Here is a 17453-nt window from a genome sequence, read left to right as displayed (position 1 = left end):
CAACAGCGAGAGGCCCGCGTACCACACACACACACACACAAAAAAATATATATATATATATTCTTACAAGAACAAAATAAAACATAACTAGTTGATGCTATGAAATGTAATCATTTAAGAATGTTTCACTTTCTTACTTTACCTAATTTATTTTTATTTCTTAACAGAAAATGTCAGTCAGCTAGCACATTTATGTTTGTGTTGTTTTTTTAAATGGTCTTTAAAAAAATTTTTTTAACTGAAGTATAATTTACAAGGCTGTACCACTCTCTGCTGTACAGCAAAGTGACTCAGTTATACAGAGACATTTTTAAAGTCTTTTCCATTATGGTTTATCCCAGGAGATTGGATATGGTTCCCTTGCGATACAGTAGGACCTTGTTGTTTATCCATTCTAAATGTAATAGTTTGCATCCACCAACCCCAAACTCCCAGTCTGCCCCCTCCCCGACCCCCCAGGCAACCACAAGTCTGATCTCTGTGTCTGTGAGGCTATTTCTGTTTTGTAGGGTCATTTGTACCTTATTTATTTTTTATTTGGCAGCACCACTCGGCATGTGGGATCTTAGTTCCTTGACCAAGGAACAAACCCGTACCACCTGCAGTGGGAGCACAGATTTTTAACCACTGGACCACCAGGGATGTCCCTGTGCCATATTTTAGATTCCACATATAAGTGATATCATATGGTATTTGTCTTTCTCTTTCTGACTTTTAGTATTAGAATCTCTAGTTGCATCCATGTTGCTGCAAATGTAAGTGGCCATTTTTACAGTCTATCATTTTCTTGCATTTTCCCTTTCAGATGTTCCCTTAATAATTATGCTTCTCTATTTAAAATTCTTAGATTATATATGGTATTTCACATAAAAATATTATCATTATCATCATAGCAACTACTATTTTTTGAGTGTTTGGGTCATTCTATATATCATGCTAAGCATTTACATAGATCATCTCATACAAATTTTAACTCTGGAAGGCATGATAATATTTCTGCATACAATTTTCAGGTAACAAAACTGAGGCTTGGGGAGGTTAAGCATCTTGCCTAAGGGCACTCAGCTTGCCTGTGTTTCAGTTGGATATAACTCCAGGTCTGAGCTATTCTGAAATCCTAAGCTCTTAACCTTTGCTTCTCAAATCCCTGGTGATTCACTAACATATTCTTGAACAGCTCTGATTTCTCATCAAATATCTCTGATTTCTCATCTTTAGTTTTGAAATTTCATTTCAAAAATAATTAAAAAATTAAAAACTATACTTTGGATCACAGGGAAGACCACTATATAAAATACTTTTGCCTGATCTGAATGCCATCTTCTTGTTTGTTTTTATAAATTGGAGCCAAGCTATAAAACTTAAATTGACCTGAGCTACAGTAAAGAAGAGAAACAAACAAATGAAGGATGCATACATGCCAGGTAAAGGCCAAAAGCTGTGACCGCTTGCTTCTGGAACAAAGGCTTTAAAAAAATTATAACAGAGAAAACTGGCGGGAAAATTGAGTTACCATATAGCAATATAGGTATCCTGAAATAAAACAAATCTGTGCTGTATTGATTTCCAGTGATGATTTAGGCTCAGCAAAACAATATTCTTTGTTACATTAAAATTAATGTAATTAATTGAAAATATTTTAGTTTAATTTCGATTTTTTCCAGATTAATAGTTAAAAAGAGCTATCAGCATAGGCTTAAACCAAGTTTTCTCCTGTATAATAAAAATAATTTGTCACATTGGGTATACACAATTCTTACAAGGTGTTCCTATATATTCAAGATTGAGAAACAGTACTGTATAATCCGTATGGCTGATGCAAAATAGAAACTCAATGTTAGCTGAGCCAGAATTTTAATAATTTACCTAGCTTCTCCACATTTATTCATTTGAATGACTCAGCCGAACTATCTCAGCATTACTTTCTTCCTCACAATAATGGCACTGAACTCACAATGAGTTTTAGTGGTTCTCAGACTTATTTTTTAGTAGGGACCCCTCAGAGAATCTTATGAAATCTATGAACCCTCACTCCATGAAAACGTATATATAAAAACATTATACACAATATTAAAAAAATTACATACACTAACAAAAAAAAGAGAACAGGCTCTGAAATTAGAAACAATCTGTGTAATCTAAGGCCTCTCTTAAAGCCTCTTAAAGCTTCCATTTCTCCATCTGTAAAGTGCAAATACTACCTACCTCATGTTATGCAGATTGAGTGAAATTATGTAACTATGGTGCTTGCAATTTAGTAGATGCCAAATTAAGTCGTAGTTGTTAATTATTATCAGGCCAATATTGACCACCTATTTTACGTCGAACTGCTGTTGTTGAGGTTTTCTTGTGCTGATTGGTTTGTGGCAGCCACTCTATGGTTACCAAGGGTCTCATATTCTTCTCACTGGTTGCCTCATTAATTTGGCTTTTACTTTCAGGCTACCTATTTTTTAGGTGATAGTGACCCATGAAAGCACTAGAGAGTAATAACATCTTTAATGTTCGGTTGAGAATTTTAAGTGGCTTTAATACTGCTGTTATCAATTCCAAAGGTGATGAGAAATAAAATGAGAGCAATTCTCTACAAGAACTGGATACCTGAAGGGCAAGATATGGCCCACAAGTTTAAACTGGGGATCTGCCACATACATATGGCATACAAGAATATGGGGGGAAGTTATATTATTATACTTACATCACGTAGCTTTCTTGAGAACTAAATAAAAAGACACAATGTGGGGCACAAAATTGAGAATCAGTCACATTTGAATAACGAATGAGAAATGAATACCAAGTCAGAATAGAACATCATATTAAGATGAGGAGGCATTTATTCTATTCTCAAAACTGGTTATATTAAAAACATACTTTTATGTTCATATATGAAAAACAACTCAAAAAGGATATAGAAAATTTACAAAGAGTTCAGGAAAAATGCCATGAAAATAATGCAAAGCTTTGGAAACTCATTATAGGAGAAATCCTTATATGACAAACTCTAAGGAACTGTCCAGATTTTCTTATTTTACTTTCATTGTCATTGTGGTATTTTTAAGCAACAAATATTGCATGAAATGTATAGGTGACAGGTTGAAGATAAGAATATTTTGGTCATGTGTTTGATACAGTGTCACTGTCATTATGAGATAAAAACAAAATGAAGTTTAATAAAGATTCTCTAGCATTATAAAATGCTTTTCTAAAAGTAAACAGTAACCTCAATGTGTGTGGAAGATCATAAAAAGTGATCTTAAGAAGAATATGTACCATGGAACATGTCCCCCTCCCCAAAATGATAGCATTCTTAGAGATGCTGGTCATTTACCGTCATAATAACTCTCATTTTAGAATGGTGAATGCTTCATGTAAACAGTATGCTGTTTTTAAAAAAATTTTGTTTTAGATCTTATGCTCTTATGATTCTATGCAATTTCTAAAAATATACATAGAAACTGAGCCTGTGATCCGGTAACATTTTTTATTAGTCCTACTGAATTTGTCAGACTGGGAAGGCAAGCTAAAGGCTTTATTTCCTTCATATTTTGAAAGATTTCAGAGTTGAACACTAGTATATTTAACATGTTGCTGACTCTTCTTAAACCTTGGCAACTTTAAGGCATCTTGGTATATGTACTACTGAAATATTCGTCACTCTTACTGCACAGACTTATTTGTGGTAACTGTTTTGTTTAAATGAAACTGGTATCATGTGTCCTCAGATTATTACCAATGCAGTCTTTGTGGACTAAATTAACTATTCATGTTTAACCAGATAATCAACAGAGGGTTCCTTTTTGAAACAAATGCTTACTCCTGATTTCAAAGCTGCTGTTTCTAGAGTGCATTGAACAAACGTGTATAGTTTTTGTGCCAGACTTTTGACTGTTATCAAACGCTGTAATGTGAAATGGATGGTTAGAAACAATGTTAAAATTTATATTTAACCCTTTCAGGGCCGAACTGTATCTGAAGGGCCAACTGCGTTTTGTTGATTCTTCTGGGGAAACATCCTGCAAAAGAATCAATTTTTATTTTATGATATTCATTTGAACAGGTAAAAACATATCTCATTAGTTTTGAGATGATTCACAGATAATTTAATTATCTTGGTAAGATAAGAGCAGTGATGTTAGGTGATCACAGTGGATATGATAAAAACAAGTACTATAAAGGATTCTATAATATTTAACTTTTTTTTTTAAAGTGCTGACTAAACCTTGGGAATGGACTGATTAGCAATGACTTAGCGAAAGTCATCCATATCAACTCTTTCCGCCTGACATTTAAAATACTCCCAAATCCTGCAACTTTATTCTATTGATACATAAATTCCACTAGCCCCCTCTGCTTATCTTAGGCCGCTTCTAGTCTCTGGCCTTTGCTCATTTCTGCTTCTGAGTTAGCCTGAATTGTCCCCCGGCTCCCAAATTTATGAGGTACTTATCCCCAGTAGCTCACAATATGACTGTATTTGGAGACAGGACATCTAAAAAGGTAATTAAGGTTAAACGAGGTCATACGGGTATGCTCTAATCAAATATGACTGGTGTTTTTATAAAAAAGGGAAATTTGGAGACAGACTCACTTACAGGGAAAACACCACATGAACATGAAACAGACATCTATAAGTCAAGGACAGAGGCCCTTGGAAGAAACCAAACCTTTCTTGGACTTCTGGCCTCCAGAACTGTGAGGAAATAAATTTGTTTGTTTAAGTCATCCAGTTGGTGGTACTCTGTTATGGCAGCCCTGGCAAACTAATACAAGCTGCCTTACCTCATGTTATTCCCCTCACTGAAAACGTCTCTTCCTTTCATCCACATCTATCCAAACTATGTCACTGAACATGGAACTTAAACAGCCACGTGGTGAAATTATCCCTGACACACCAGTCCGATATCCCTTCCCTTGTCTGATCTAGCAGAGAATTTATAGTCCACAGATTTTTAGCAATTTCTAGCACATAAAAGTAGACATAAGGATTTCATGAGTTAATACAGGAAAAATGCTTAAAACAGTGCCTGGTATGTGGTGGGTCTAAGTGTTTGCTTTATCTGTTGCTGCTATTACTATTTCCTAATTATATTTTTCTCTAATCAACTCATGTTGCTCACAACTCTTTTTAGTGCAATGCTGCACATATCAGTGCTAAAAACACTTGTTGATGTATAAAACACTTAGGTCTAACCTTATTTATCACATAGATCTCTCTGGAGCATCTGCTTATCTTCTTTCCTATTCTGTGGAAAGGAAGATAAAATGATAAAAATACAGGGTCTCTACCCTCAAGTTGCTTACAATTGGTCAAAGAATTTTTCACTTCCTTCTGGCAAAATATTTCTGAGGACTTAACATCTGTCAGTACTGTGCTAGAAATGGGGAAAAAAGATAAAGACATAGCTTTTTTTTTTTTTTGCGGTACGCGGGTCTCTCACTGTTGTGGCCTCTCTCGTTGCGGAGCACAGGCTCCGGACACGCAGGCTCAGTGGCCATGGCTCACGGGCCTAGCTGCTCCGCAGCATGTGGGATCTTCCCAGACCGGGGCACGAACCCGTGTCCCCTGCATCGGCAGGCAGACTCTCAACCACTGCGCCACCAGGAAAGCCCAGAAGACATAGCTCTTGCCTGTAAGCAGCTCATTGTCTTGTTGGGCAAAACCCAATTCCATAAGAAGTGAAGAAAAAAGTGGGTTCAGAAAAATTTCACACGAGTCCCGAAGTAAGATGTTTTGGTTCTATTACTGAATAACAAATTAACCCAAACCATAGCAGCTTCAGGCAAATTTTATCAGATTCAGGAAGGGCTTAGCTAGGTGGTTCTGGTTCAGGGTCTCTTATGAAGTTGCAGTCAAGCTGTTGGCTGGGGCTGGAGGCATCTCAAGGAGGCCCAAGGATTTGCTTCTAAGTTCACTCACACAGTTGTTGGCAGGCTTTGGTTCCTTGTCAGCTATTAGATTTCATTTCCTTGGCACATAGGCTTCTCTATAGGCTGCCTGAGTGTCCTATGACATGGCAGCTGGCTTCCCTTGGAGTGATTCAAGAGAATATGCAAGAGGAAGAAGTCTCAATGCCTCTTATGACCTAGTCTCAGAGTCATGGTCACTTCTTATTCTATTTACTAGAAGAAAGTCACAAAGTTCAATGTGCACTCAGAAGGAGGTGAATTAAGTAGTTCCACTTCTTGAAGAATGAAATATCAAAGATTTTGCGGACATTTTTTTTTTGGCTACGCCGCATGGCTTGCGGGATCTTAGTACCCCACCAGGGATCAAACCCACGCCCTCGGCAGTGAGGGTGTGGAGTCCTAACTACTGGACCGACAGGGAATTCCCTTGTGGACATATTTTTAAAACCAGCATAGGAGACTGTGCTGGTTTAAGACATTTTGTGGGGAGGAGGAGGTTACTCAAAGCAGAGGGAAGAAAACTGCAAGGTTTGAAGTATGAAGCAGCATCGAGTATTAGGCTAGAACCCCAAGTAGTACCTAAGGCTACAAATGTAGGAAGGTGTTATAACATGAAGGGCTTTCTACCTCATGGAAAGGAGTTTGCACTTTTATCCTGTAGTGGATGAGGCATCATTATAAAGATTTTATGCGGGGGGTGGAGGGGGCAGGGGTCTCCAAAGATGTGTACTGTAAAATCTGGTGGTAGTCTTGAAGACTGGAGAGACATAAAACTTCATGAAGAAAGACCAGTTTAAAAAAAAAAATCTCTTTCAAAGTTCAGATGAGACATTATGAGGGAATGATTACGAGAATGGGTGAAGGAATGGAGATGTACGGGAGGATCCTAGAAGTATTTAGAACGTAAAACAAGAAATGGTAATTAGTTGTGGGGCATGGGAAGAAGAAAGGACAAAAGACATCAGGCTTGGCAACTGAGTATATGATACTATTTCCCCAAATTACCCACTTTTTTCTTTAAAGTAAAGGTAGAATTTGAATCAGTATAAAAATTTATTCTATGAAAAATTTTAAAAAACTATGAAATAGAAATAATGAAACAAAAATAACTGCAACAGTTACTTCTGCAGTTTTGAATTAATAACTTGCACATATCCTGTTAGACCTTTGTGACACAAACTTTTTCACAAAATTGGAATTATATTTTAAACCTTTCCCTTTGCACTTAATATATCATGCCAATAAAACTTCTTCCATATCATTTTTAATGGCTGAATATTGTTCTGTTGTATGGATGTAGAGTGATTTATTTAACCAGTATCCTAACAAACAATGCAATAACAAACACTCTTGTAATCAGATTGTTACACATATCCTTACTTCTTATGACACATTTCTAGAAGAGGAATTGCCGGGTCAAATGTATATGCTCAAGGCTTTTGATACATATTGCCAAACTGCATACTGGAAATGTGCCAATTTTATACTCTGAGCAATATAAGAAGCCCTGTTTCTTTGAATCCTTGCCAGTATTATCAAGACATAATCACCCGTTAAAATAATACCTGAAGAACAAATTAATGTTTAACATGTTAGATCACTCATAAGTTGGACTTACTATTAAACTTTTATAACACTACCATTCAAAGTTTAAGAGTCTTACGTATATTTTAGGTGAAGAATCTGAGATCCAGTAAGTTACATAATCACTCCCTCTACGTAGTGGGAGTTTCTGCCCTAGGTATTATTTTGCAGTGCTTTTTGATTTGCCAGTTTGCTTCACCAATTAAGCTTTTTTTCTGTAATAACCTTCATATTATGTATACCAGAAAAAGGTAGACATCTTCATCATCAAGGGCTGGAAGTTAGGCATATACCATTAGTTTAGCACTATTTCTTCTAGCTGATTCCTACCCTGGATTTTATACATTATGTGTTGAAGGAAAACTTAAGACATTTATTTTTAAAAAGTCTACCTAATCTTGGATAAGGATCTACTTCATTCATTCAATGGTTCATTTATTCACTGTCTCATTCATTCGACAGTACTTATCTAATGTATACTATGTGTGGGGATAAATCAGTGAACAAAACAGATGTAGTCTCTGCTCCCATGGAACTTTCATTTTTAGTAGGGAAACAATCAACAATAAAGAAGATAATGATATAATTACAAATGCTATTCAGAAAACAGAGGGTCATGTAAGAGAGAGTAAATGGGAAAAGGAGCTACTTTAGATATGGTTGCCAGGGAAGGCTAGTCAGAAATGATATCTGAATTAAGAACTGAAGGATGAGAATGAGTTAGCCATACAGACATAGAGAAACCACATCCCAGGCAGAAAAAAAATTGGAGTGCAAAGGTCCTGAGATGGAGTATCAGTTAAGTTCAACTGAGAATAAGATGCCCTAAAAATAGTGGCTTTAGCAAGACAGAAGTTTACATTTTCCTCACACCAAAATCTGTATGTAAGGAGTGCGAGGCTGATATGGTACTCTAGAAAAGTCAAGGACCCATATTTTCACCAGGTTGAGGTTTTGCCACCCCTAGGATGGGGGAGCTTGCATATGACCCAAATTGGCAGCTAGAGTCCTAGGCCATCACATCTATATTCCAGGGTGCAGGATATAAGAAGAAAAGAAGCAAAGGACTGAAGGTGTGCACCGGCTACCTTTTAAGGATGGTTCTGGAAGGGAGTCACATATCTGCTTATAACGCATTGGCCAGAACTACCACATGGCTACAGGGAGGCTAGAAAATACAGTCTTTATTCTGGACAGCCGTATGTCCATGTCTATTACTATGCAAAAAATGGAGAAATTTTAGGGGACAACTAACAGTCGCTGTTTGCTACAGACTGGAAAAAGCTTAGTACGTGACAGAAACAGAAAGGAGGCAATGAGAAGGGTGAGAGTAAGATGAGGTTGGAGAGGAAGGCAGGAGTCAGATTATGCAGTTTTAAAAGGCCATGGTAAGGAAATTGGATTTTATTCTATTTCAAGGAAACCATTGCAGGCTTTTAAACAAGTAACATAACCTCATCAAGTTTTTTAAATGATCACCCTGGCTGGTATAGAGAGAATGGTTTAAAAGGGGTGCAGGGAAAAGTGGAAGCAGAGATAGTATGGATATTGCTGTGCAAGTGATGATGGTGGCTTGGACAGGGTGGTAGCATCAGAGGGGATGAGAAGTGGTTGAATGCAGAATAAACACAAGGAAGAGCTGATGGCACTGGCTGATGAATTGGACCGAAGAGTATGAGGAATCACAGAAGATTCCTACTTTTTTGCCTGAGCAAGTGAGTGAACTGTTGGCAGTACTGTTTACGGAAATCAGGAAGACTACAGGAAGACAATTTGGATTCAAATGTTCTGTTTCAGCATATGCTAATTTTGAGATGCCTCTTTTTTATTCCTTGGCATGGTAAGATTTTCAGGATTGTCTATACCTTTTAAAAAATGGGAGGCCTCCCTTTTCTACAACTAGTTATGTACAAAGTCATTCTTCCCTTAATAAGGAATTTTTTTCTCAATCTAAATCGGTAATTTTTCTATAAGATGCATCTTACATTTCAAAAACACACAAAACACATACTCAGTATGGCCTATTTTTCAAGTAAGACAATCTATCCAAGTGAATAGTTTAAAGGAAAAAGTCACAACCTACCAAATGGCCAAATTTTATCAATATTAGCAATAAAGACGAACTTTTAGATGCAATAGGACAATATTAAAAATGTACTACTTAGAGTGCTTGTGAGAAAGCCATAAATATAAGAAATGTTGGTTTATTTACTTATGAAAGATTGGGCACCACTAATAGAACAATTTCAAACTTGTTCTCAACAAGGCTTAAAGTAAGTTTATCCTAAACAAATAGCGTTCTCAAGAAAACAATTGTATCAGTGTATTTTTCCCCCAACACTGCTATGCTACACATTTACCATGAAAATGTTTGCTGCTCTATCTTTTCCAGTAAAATACCCAAGGGAACAAAACCCTCAAATTGGACCTGTCTCCTTTTGGAAGTGATTTCTCCAATTTTACCGAAGTTTATACTACTTAAAACTTGTGGGACTTCCCTGGCAGTCCAGTGGTTAAGACTCCGCGCTCCCAATGCAAGGGGCACAGGTTCGATCCCTGGTCAGGGAACTAGATCCCACATGCCATGTGGTGTGGCCAAAAAATAAAAAAATAAAATAAAATTCACAGAATTGGGTGTTGAGAGATCCGAGGCACCATTAAAAAAAAAAAAAAAAAACCAAAATGTGTGCTCTGAGTAAACATGGGGATGATAAAAATAAGGGTCATCTTTTGGCTTTAACAAAGTCCTATGCTCTATATAAGTCAAACTAATAGATTAGAATGGTAAGTAATACTTGATGTTACTATATACAGAGACGCATACCCCGCTTTTATCATTTTATCTTACAATTCCAAATATTAATAGTTAAACTTTCAAGTTATTAATAGATTAAAATGCTCAATACACAGATATATGTATTAATATACCTATATGTATGACATATACTTAGAGGTATAGTCAACATTTTAACACACCATCTTACATAGTAGAAGAGAAAGCTGAAGAGGCAGGAACTGTTGGGGGAAGGGGAAGAAAAAGGGAAGGAAGAACATAATGTTGCTCCTCCCTGAATTTTCCTGAGGTAAGAAAACACAATGAAGCAGAATGTTTAATGAAATGAATAACCAGGCAAAACATTTTCTACTGGCTACATCAGCTAATTTACCAAAATACCTTGTACTCTGTAAACACAACAAAGTCACCTATTATTTTACAGTATGCTTATTTTTCTTGCTATTTATGACTGACAGATGCCTCTTGCCCTTCAGTGATAAATTTTAAATTGAATCACGGTAAATTTTTGGAAGGAAAGGATGATTTTATAAAAGAAACAAAACAAGGGAAGTAGAAATTTTACTTACTCCAAATGAATTGTACTTTACAGTAGTGAATTCTATTACTCAAGTAGAAAGGAATTAACAATTTTCACTTTATGAAACTACACAATTCCTAAACACGCATGCAGAGGCTCTTTTTAGGTCCAAAAATGTCAAGTAAAAAGGGAAGAGTTGATCAATACACAAAAGAATAGAGAGAGATTCATTATTTCAAAGAACATAAAATTAATTTCACTTTGACAATTCTTTTTCTGGGAAGCAGAGACTTCACTCTCCTGAAGTTTCCCCCAAAGCCACCGTAATTTCAAACGGTCTTGGTGACAGCGCAGGCAGTCACTCCAGCTTACGTGGGGACTGGGGAGTGGGAGCGAGAAAAGTGCTATAAATCTAACTCAGCAAAGCTCACCCGACAGTATTTTAAAAACCTGCTCCCCAATATGCTCCCTCCCGACAAGTTAAAAAACAACAACAACAAAAAAGGAAGGGGGGTGAGTAGAAAATACCAAGGGTTTTTGGCTGAGGGGAACTCACTTCTCTAGAGGTGATGGTGACGGGCTGCCGGTTCCTGGAAGTGCGTGAACAAGCACCGGAGGTTTCGGGGGCTGAGGGAAGAAAAGGGGATAGCGATCAGATCAGTTCCAGGTGGCGGGAGCGAGGTGGGGCCTGGACGAGGCGGACGTGGAGGGGGGCGGGGTGTCCGACACGAACACAAACACAAACACGTTCCGCGTCTCCGGGGAGGGCGGACCGACGCCACCTCACCATTCCACGCCCCTGGAGCCCGCGGTCCTCCTCGGGCCTAGGGCCCGTGGTCCTTGCGAAGCAACCCCGCCCCAGGGGAGCCGTAGCGGCCGCAGAGGCCCTGCTCGCTGTAACGACTGCGGAGAAGTTACGAGCCTCCCCGCAAGTAGGTGAGAGAGACGGTGGAGGCCGCGGGGAGGAAGGTGAGGGTGTGAAGCGCTCTTCCCCAACCCGTCTCGAACGCGCGGGAAGCGGTCTACCCACCCCCAACTCTGTCCCGTAGGCAATCGCCGCTCCCACCTTCCGCCGCCGCCTCGAGGGAAGTCGGAACGACGGGGGTCACGGCGGGGGTCAGAGGGTAAAGGTCTTGCTCCCAGCAGCCTCCGCGGTGGATACGTCGCCATCTTGGATCCGCGGGACAAGAAAATTCATGCGGTGAGTTTTTGGCAAATTTTCGGAAGTCTGGTAGTGGGGCGCGCGGCGGGGGCGGCGGATTCGGGGCCCCCGCAAGGCGGGGGAATGCCTCGGGGCCGGGCCGGTCGCGCCCGGGGTCCGCGGGCAGCGTCCCGGCCCGCCGCTTCCCGTTGCTTTTGTCTCGGCTCCAATCGAGAGAGGGAGAGCGGAGCGGGCGGGGAGGGGGGGTGGCGGTGGAGGGAGGGAGGGGGTGTGTATGGGGAGGGTGGTGGACGGGACGTAAAGCGTCGCTGTAGTCGGGTCGCTGCAGCGGCAGTTCTGGATCCTAGGCCCGGTCCCTTCAGCTGGCGCTGGGGTTTCCCCCAGACTCCTCTCCCCCGGGCTCCCTCCAGCGCGGAGGAGCCTCCGCCGCGCTGCTTCCTGGGGAAGAAGAGAAGGCGGCAGCGGCGGTGGCCAAGGACCCCGGGCCCGCTTTAGACGGCGCTGCCGCCTTCCTGGCAGCTGCCGCGGTCTCTGGCTCTTCACATTCTCTCAATACACGCACATCATCTGCAACTTATGTGTGTTTCTGTGTATGTACACGTAAAAGGTGGGGGACACTGGACTGGCTAACGGGCCTCAGGAGCTGCCAGGCCCTTGGGTACAGAAGGCTATGGGTGGTGGAAGAGAAAGAGTGCAACTGGGATGCTTCCTCTGCTTCCATACCCGGAGGGTGAAGCTTCCGTGGTGTGGTAGAGACTGAGTCCGGAGAATCCTGGGGCGGCGGAGGAACCCGAGGCGCCTCTGTGAAGTTGCTAGCCCTAGGTTTCTACTTCCGCCGGGGCCTCTCCACCTTTTGCTGTCTTGGGTCTAACTTAAAAGTTTCGCGGAGCAAGTGACTGGGGTTAAAAGAGGCGCTCCTAGTTCTTAGTTTAGGCTCTGTGGTCCGTCTAGGAGAGACAGCCTCTAACTCTTGGTAACTATGGGCCTTGGCGAATAGGAGTTTTTTCCTTTTATGAGAACATTTCCAAGGTCTTAGAATTTGCGTTTATTCCAGGCACTGTGGGTATGATATTACAACTACAAAAGTCTTATATACGGGTACCACCCTCTTGGAAGGAACCTAAACATCAGCTTCCTTTGAATCCTAGGAGATGCCTTCACTTTTTAACATCCAGAAGATCGAATGCAACACATTTTGTTTCAAAACTCTTGGTCAAAGAATCCTACTCCTTTCTTAATCTTCTGGACGGTTTCTAATAATTAAGTACAGTGATATCAACCCTTAGATTCTTGGCGAAATGGTAGGAAGTACTTAGTTAGAATCTGTTCACGAGGGAGGCCATGCTTGAATTTAGAGTTCAAAGTTGAACAGATTTTCTGTCATGCTTGATTTTAGGAATTTCTAGACCTCTAGAATCATAAGTACAGCGTTATTTGCCTCTTAAAACAACATAAGTGGAAGTAATAAAGTAGGGGGGCGGGGCTTAGAAATTTGAAAATATCTCTTTACATACCGGGCTTATGTTGTTGTTTGGGAATACTTGGTATATTTGACAAGTTATTTCCCAAACGCCAGTGAAGACATCTCTTTTGCAATTTTGGAAGATAACTTTATCCCAGATTTAAAGGGTTGCTTAAGAATCACAGTGGACTGAAATGGCTAAATGGCTACGTTCAGGTGGTTTGATGTGTACATTCAGATCTCTTTTCATTGAAATACTTCTTAATGGACCAAGATCTTTAGTTAACTTTGTATGTTGAACTCCGCTTCAGTTTGTAGTTCTCTTGTAATATTAAATCTAAAGGAAAAATACAAAGTGCATGTAAAAAAAAAAGAGACAAAACCTCTCCACTTCTTTCTTGACTTTGTAAGATCCTCATTTAATTTTAAAGAGGTTCTTTACTCTGTTTTTTTTTTTTTACCTGAGGGCTTGAATTGCAGTGACTTCTGTGATTACTTTGTATTGTATTTTAGATAGGAATTGAGAAACTTTCACATTTTTTGGCATTCTAATTAATGTAAGCATCATTTGTTGGCAGAACCCTTTTATTCTAAGTATACTGTATAGCGATATCTGTAGCCTAATCTGATACTCTTGGGGAATTAGAATTGCCTGTACATTTAACCAAGCAAGAAATACAACCTTTTAAAGATTTTTAGTTTCTACAATACTTTAGTTTTAAAGTAAATTTATATGGCAGAAAAATGAGGACAAAATGCATGAGTGATTTATATTCCCTTCCATTTCGAAGTACTACTTGATCTTGGAAGATAAACCTCAGAATGATATTCCTCCCCCAGAGAGCTAGTTACCTGTGTTTTTACTTAATAACCTTGGATATTTAATTTACTTTTTGATTTTTCATAGGTACTTCACAGTTAGTTATAATCTGAAATTTCTCTTTGTTCAAAAGTAAATAAATACTTAGATTTATGAGTAGATTTCATTAGAAGTGCTTCTAACCCAGTTGTTTTGGTTCTTATCTCTTCAGTAGATACTGGTATTAAAAGTATTTGTATTTTGAAAGACCTTTACAGAATTTTTTGCAACCTGTGGGAAGTTAAAGTTTTACCCTTTTTACTCACAAATATGCTTCATAAGATTTTCTAATAATACAGAAAAATAAAGAAAAGGTATGCTTCACACCTAAATATGAAATAATGACTAGACATTACTAGATTGGTAAAAATAAGTTAACTATTCTTTGCTCTTTAAAAAGCAGAGTTAAACAGTATTTTTTAATTGTCAACATTTTTAACTGTAGGAAGTTCATTTGTGATGATTACATATTTAAAGGCAAACTTTCCATGTGCTTGCTTAATAGGCATTTGAGTACAATTTATGCAAACAGTGATACAATCTTCAGAAAAGTTACTACTAAATAAGATTTTGTTACCTAGACTTCTAGTGGATTTCGTAGCACAAAGAAGCAAAAGAAACCAAGGTACCAGGTAGGGCAGTTTTAGAGGCAGAGTTAATCTGAGTTGCACTGTAATGTTTGAATAGAATTACATGCAATATTGGTATCACAATATTGATATCAAAGGATCTAGTGCTGTGACAGGAATCATTCTGGTTGATGATACATGTGACTGTTCTTCCTTACTATGGATGATTTCTACCCATAATACTTAGAAGAGTTGAATTTCATTGTGACTTTTACTAGGTATCTTTGTAAAGATCTATACTAAAATTGGTGTCTGTTGTAGAACATCTACCTTCGAAAACAAATAGAATGAACACTAGGGTTTTAAGGTTTTAAAATTATTTTGTAATTTTTACCTTGGTTTTGTGCATTGAACTTTTCGTTCTTCAACTTAAATACTATATATATATATTTTTTTCTTGTTGCTTTAATTTTTCTGTTTGACATCCTTTTTTAAACTCTTAAAGCTCCTCTTATGACAAGTCATGCTGATATGGCTTGTTTATTTATTTACTTTGTCTGTACTATTAGAAATGACTTGGAAAAAAGAATTTGTAATATTTTTTTCTGACATCTTGTTCTCTGAAATACAAATGATAATCTCTTGGTATTATCACTTGGGGGTACGCTACATTATGCATTAATAAAATGGTTTACAATGTTTATTTTTTGGTAAGGCCACATAGCTTATATAATCATGAAATGCAAAATGAATTATCTAAGAGGAAAAAAACATAATTTTCCTTTTCTGGACACACTTTAATATTTTGTATATGTTTACACCAGGGACCTAAGTCTATTTAGATATAGCTAGATATTTTGGACATATTCTGCCACTTACCCTGAAAGTTTTCCCTTTTTTTGCTTTCATGCATATGTTTTTATGCGGGGCTTGGAGGGGATGGTGGTGGTATTTTTAGTACCACTCCTCTGTTGTTTGACAAATTTCTTATCATTCAGAACTACTCTGGTGTCACTTTCTTAAAGAAACCTTTCCTGATTTCCCACATCCTTCTGCTGTACTGCTTTTACTCTTCAAATTTCTATTATTGAATGTGTCACATGGTATTGTAATTTACTGTCCATCCCCACTGTCCACCTTAACCTCCACTGGATTGTAAGCACCTGAGAGGTAGGGCTTTGTCATATATATTTACATTTCTGGTACCTTCTAAGTGCATAATACATAGTAGGTTATCAATAAATATGCAATAAACTGAACTGGTGCCAAATTGTCATTTGACAGTGCTGTCACGTGTTATTTCCCAATCCACGGGTCGGAAACAACAGATTGGAAAAGGGTATGGGAAGAAGGGCATCCTGCATTCCTTTACTTCCTTGAATCGTTTCTTACAGTTCTGCTTCTTAATTACCTATGGGAAACTAGATAACCAGCTTCTTAGAAAAATGTGTGTGGAGTGAGTACAGGACTGAGGGAAGGATGTAAGTAACAAAGCGTTTCTGGCAGTGTTTAGGTCTGTATTTCTTGCTGTGTTTTGTATGGCTAAGGTCATTGGTTGAAGGAGATACTTTGTGTTTACCCCATAATATATTTACAGTTGCTTAACTGTGAGCTTCTGTTAGATTTGGGCTTTTTGACGTTAGATTCTATGTCCTCCCCCTTGGCCCCCACCTTTTTACTCCCAGTGCCTGACCTAGTGCCTAGTACGAAGTAGGAGTTCTCTAGGTTTTGAATACCATTCTCCTTATGAAAACTGGATGAGATGATTTAATGTATTTTTATTGGCTGTCCAGATTTCCAAAAGCTCTAAAAACTGACTTTTAAAAAAAGCAGTTGTGAAGGCAAATTCCAACTGAAATTGGTAGCCTAATCATGGTCTATCTGTGTTAACCTGATTTTCTGTTTTGATGCAGAAATATTAATGTATTTGATGGCAAGTGCTGTCTAGGCCACCCTGGGAGGTGTTAGGTCATACATAATATATATGCTATCTTTCTAAAATCTGACAAATTCCGATTCTGAGAAATACGTGGCCTTTAAGGGCTTGAATAAGAGATTGTGCACCAGTTTTGTGTCCCTTTTTTGAACTATAGAAATCAAAACAGTAAATGACTTACAGAATTGCATTTAGTGGAAATGCTAACATTTTTTAAATTTTACTTATTTATTTATGGCTGCGTTGTGTCTTCCTTGCTGCTCTATTTGCAGCGGTGGAAGGGGGCTACTCTTCCTTTCAGTGTTCCAGCTTCTCTTTGTTCTCTTTGCCTTTGCTTCTCTTTGTTGTGGAGCATGGGCTCTAGGTTCGTGGGCTTCAGTAGTTGTGGCTCGCGGGCTGTAGAGCGCAGGCTCAGTAGCTGTGGCACAAGGGCTTAGTTGCTCCGTGGCATGTGGGATCTTCCCGGACCAGGGATCGAACCCGTGTCCCCTGCATTGGCAGGCGGATTCTTAACCACTGCGCCGCCAGGGAAGTCCCAAGATGCTAAACATTTGACTTAAGATGTTAGAAATGTCTCATTTGCCTACGTATTTTTCGTTGACTTTTTTTTTCGTTGACTTTTTAATGACTAAAAGCTACTGAAGATACAGAGAGTATATT

The 17453-nt window shown here is 38.8% G+C and overlaps 1 protein-coding gene and 1 long non-coding RNA gene across 18 annotated transcripts in view; one reads left to right on the top strand and one right to left on the bottom strand.

Moving 5' to 3' along the window:
- LOC308625645 overlaps nucleotides 1-11937 on the bottom strand; it is a 259830-nt gene extending 247893 nt beyond the window's left edge. For 11 of the 12 annotated variants that reach the window (XR_014017131.1, XR_014017132.1, XR_014017133.1 and 8 more), the window contains exon 1: nucleotides 11362-11442. This is a non-coding gene — a long non-coding RNA (uncharacterized lncRNA). Of the gene's footprint in view, nucleotides 1-11361; nucleotides 11443-11871 lie in introns of those variants that run through there. The other variant, XR_014017130.1, reaches the window with a different exon arrangement.
- CNOT2 (CCR4-NOT transcription complex subunit 2) overlaps nucleotides 11375-17453 on the top strand; it is a gene marked incomplete at its 5' end in the record, with an annotated part of 114047 nt that continues 107968 nt past the window's right edge. For 3 of the 6 annotated variants that reach the window (XM_081250101.1, XM_081250100.1, XM_081250099.1), the window contains 2 exons: nucleotides 11375-11737; nucleotides 11855-12006. In XM_081250101.1, the coding sequence (XP_081106227.1) occupies nucleotides 11375-11737; nucleotides 11855-12006 (515 nt within the window). Of the gene's footprint in view, nucleotides 11742-11854; nucleotides 12007-17453 lie in introns of those variants that run through there. The other 3 variants (XM_081250103.1, XM_081250104.1, XM_081250102.1) reach the window with 2 other exon arrangements.

This window comes from Mesoplodon bidens (genome assembly GCF_964165515.1).
Source record: "Mesoplodon bidens genome assembly, chromosome: 11".
NCBI classification, from domain to species: Eukaryota; Metazoa; Chordata; class Mammalia; order Artiodactyla; family Ziphiidae; genus Mesoplodon; species Mesoplodon bidens.
Note: the sequence above shows the minus strand (reverse complement) of the source record. Positions and strands in the feature narration are given on the sequence as shown.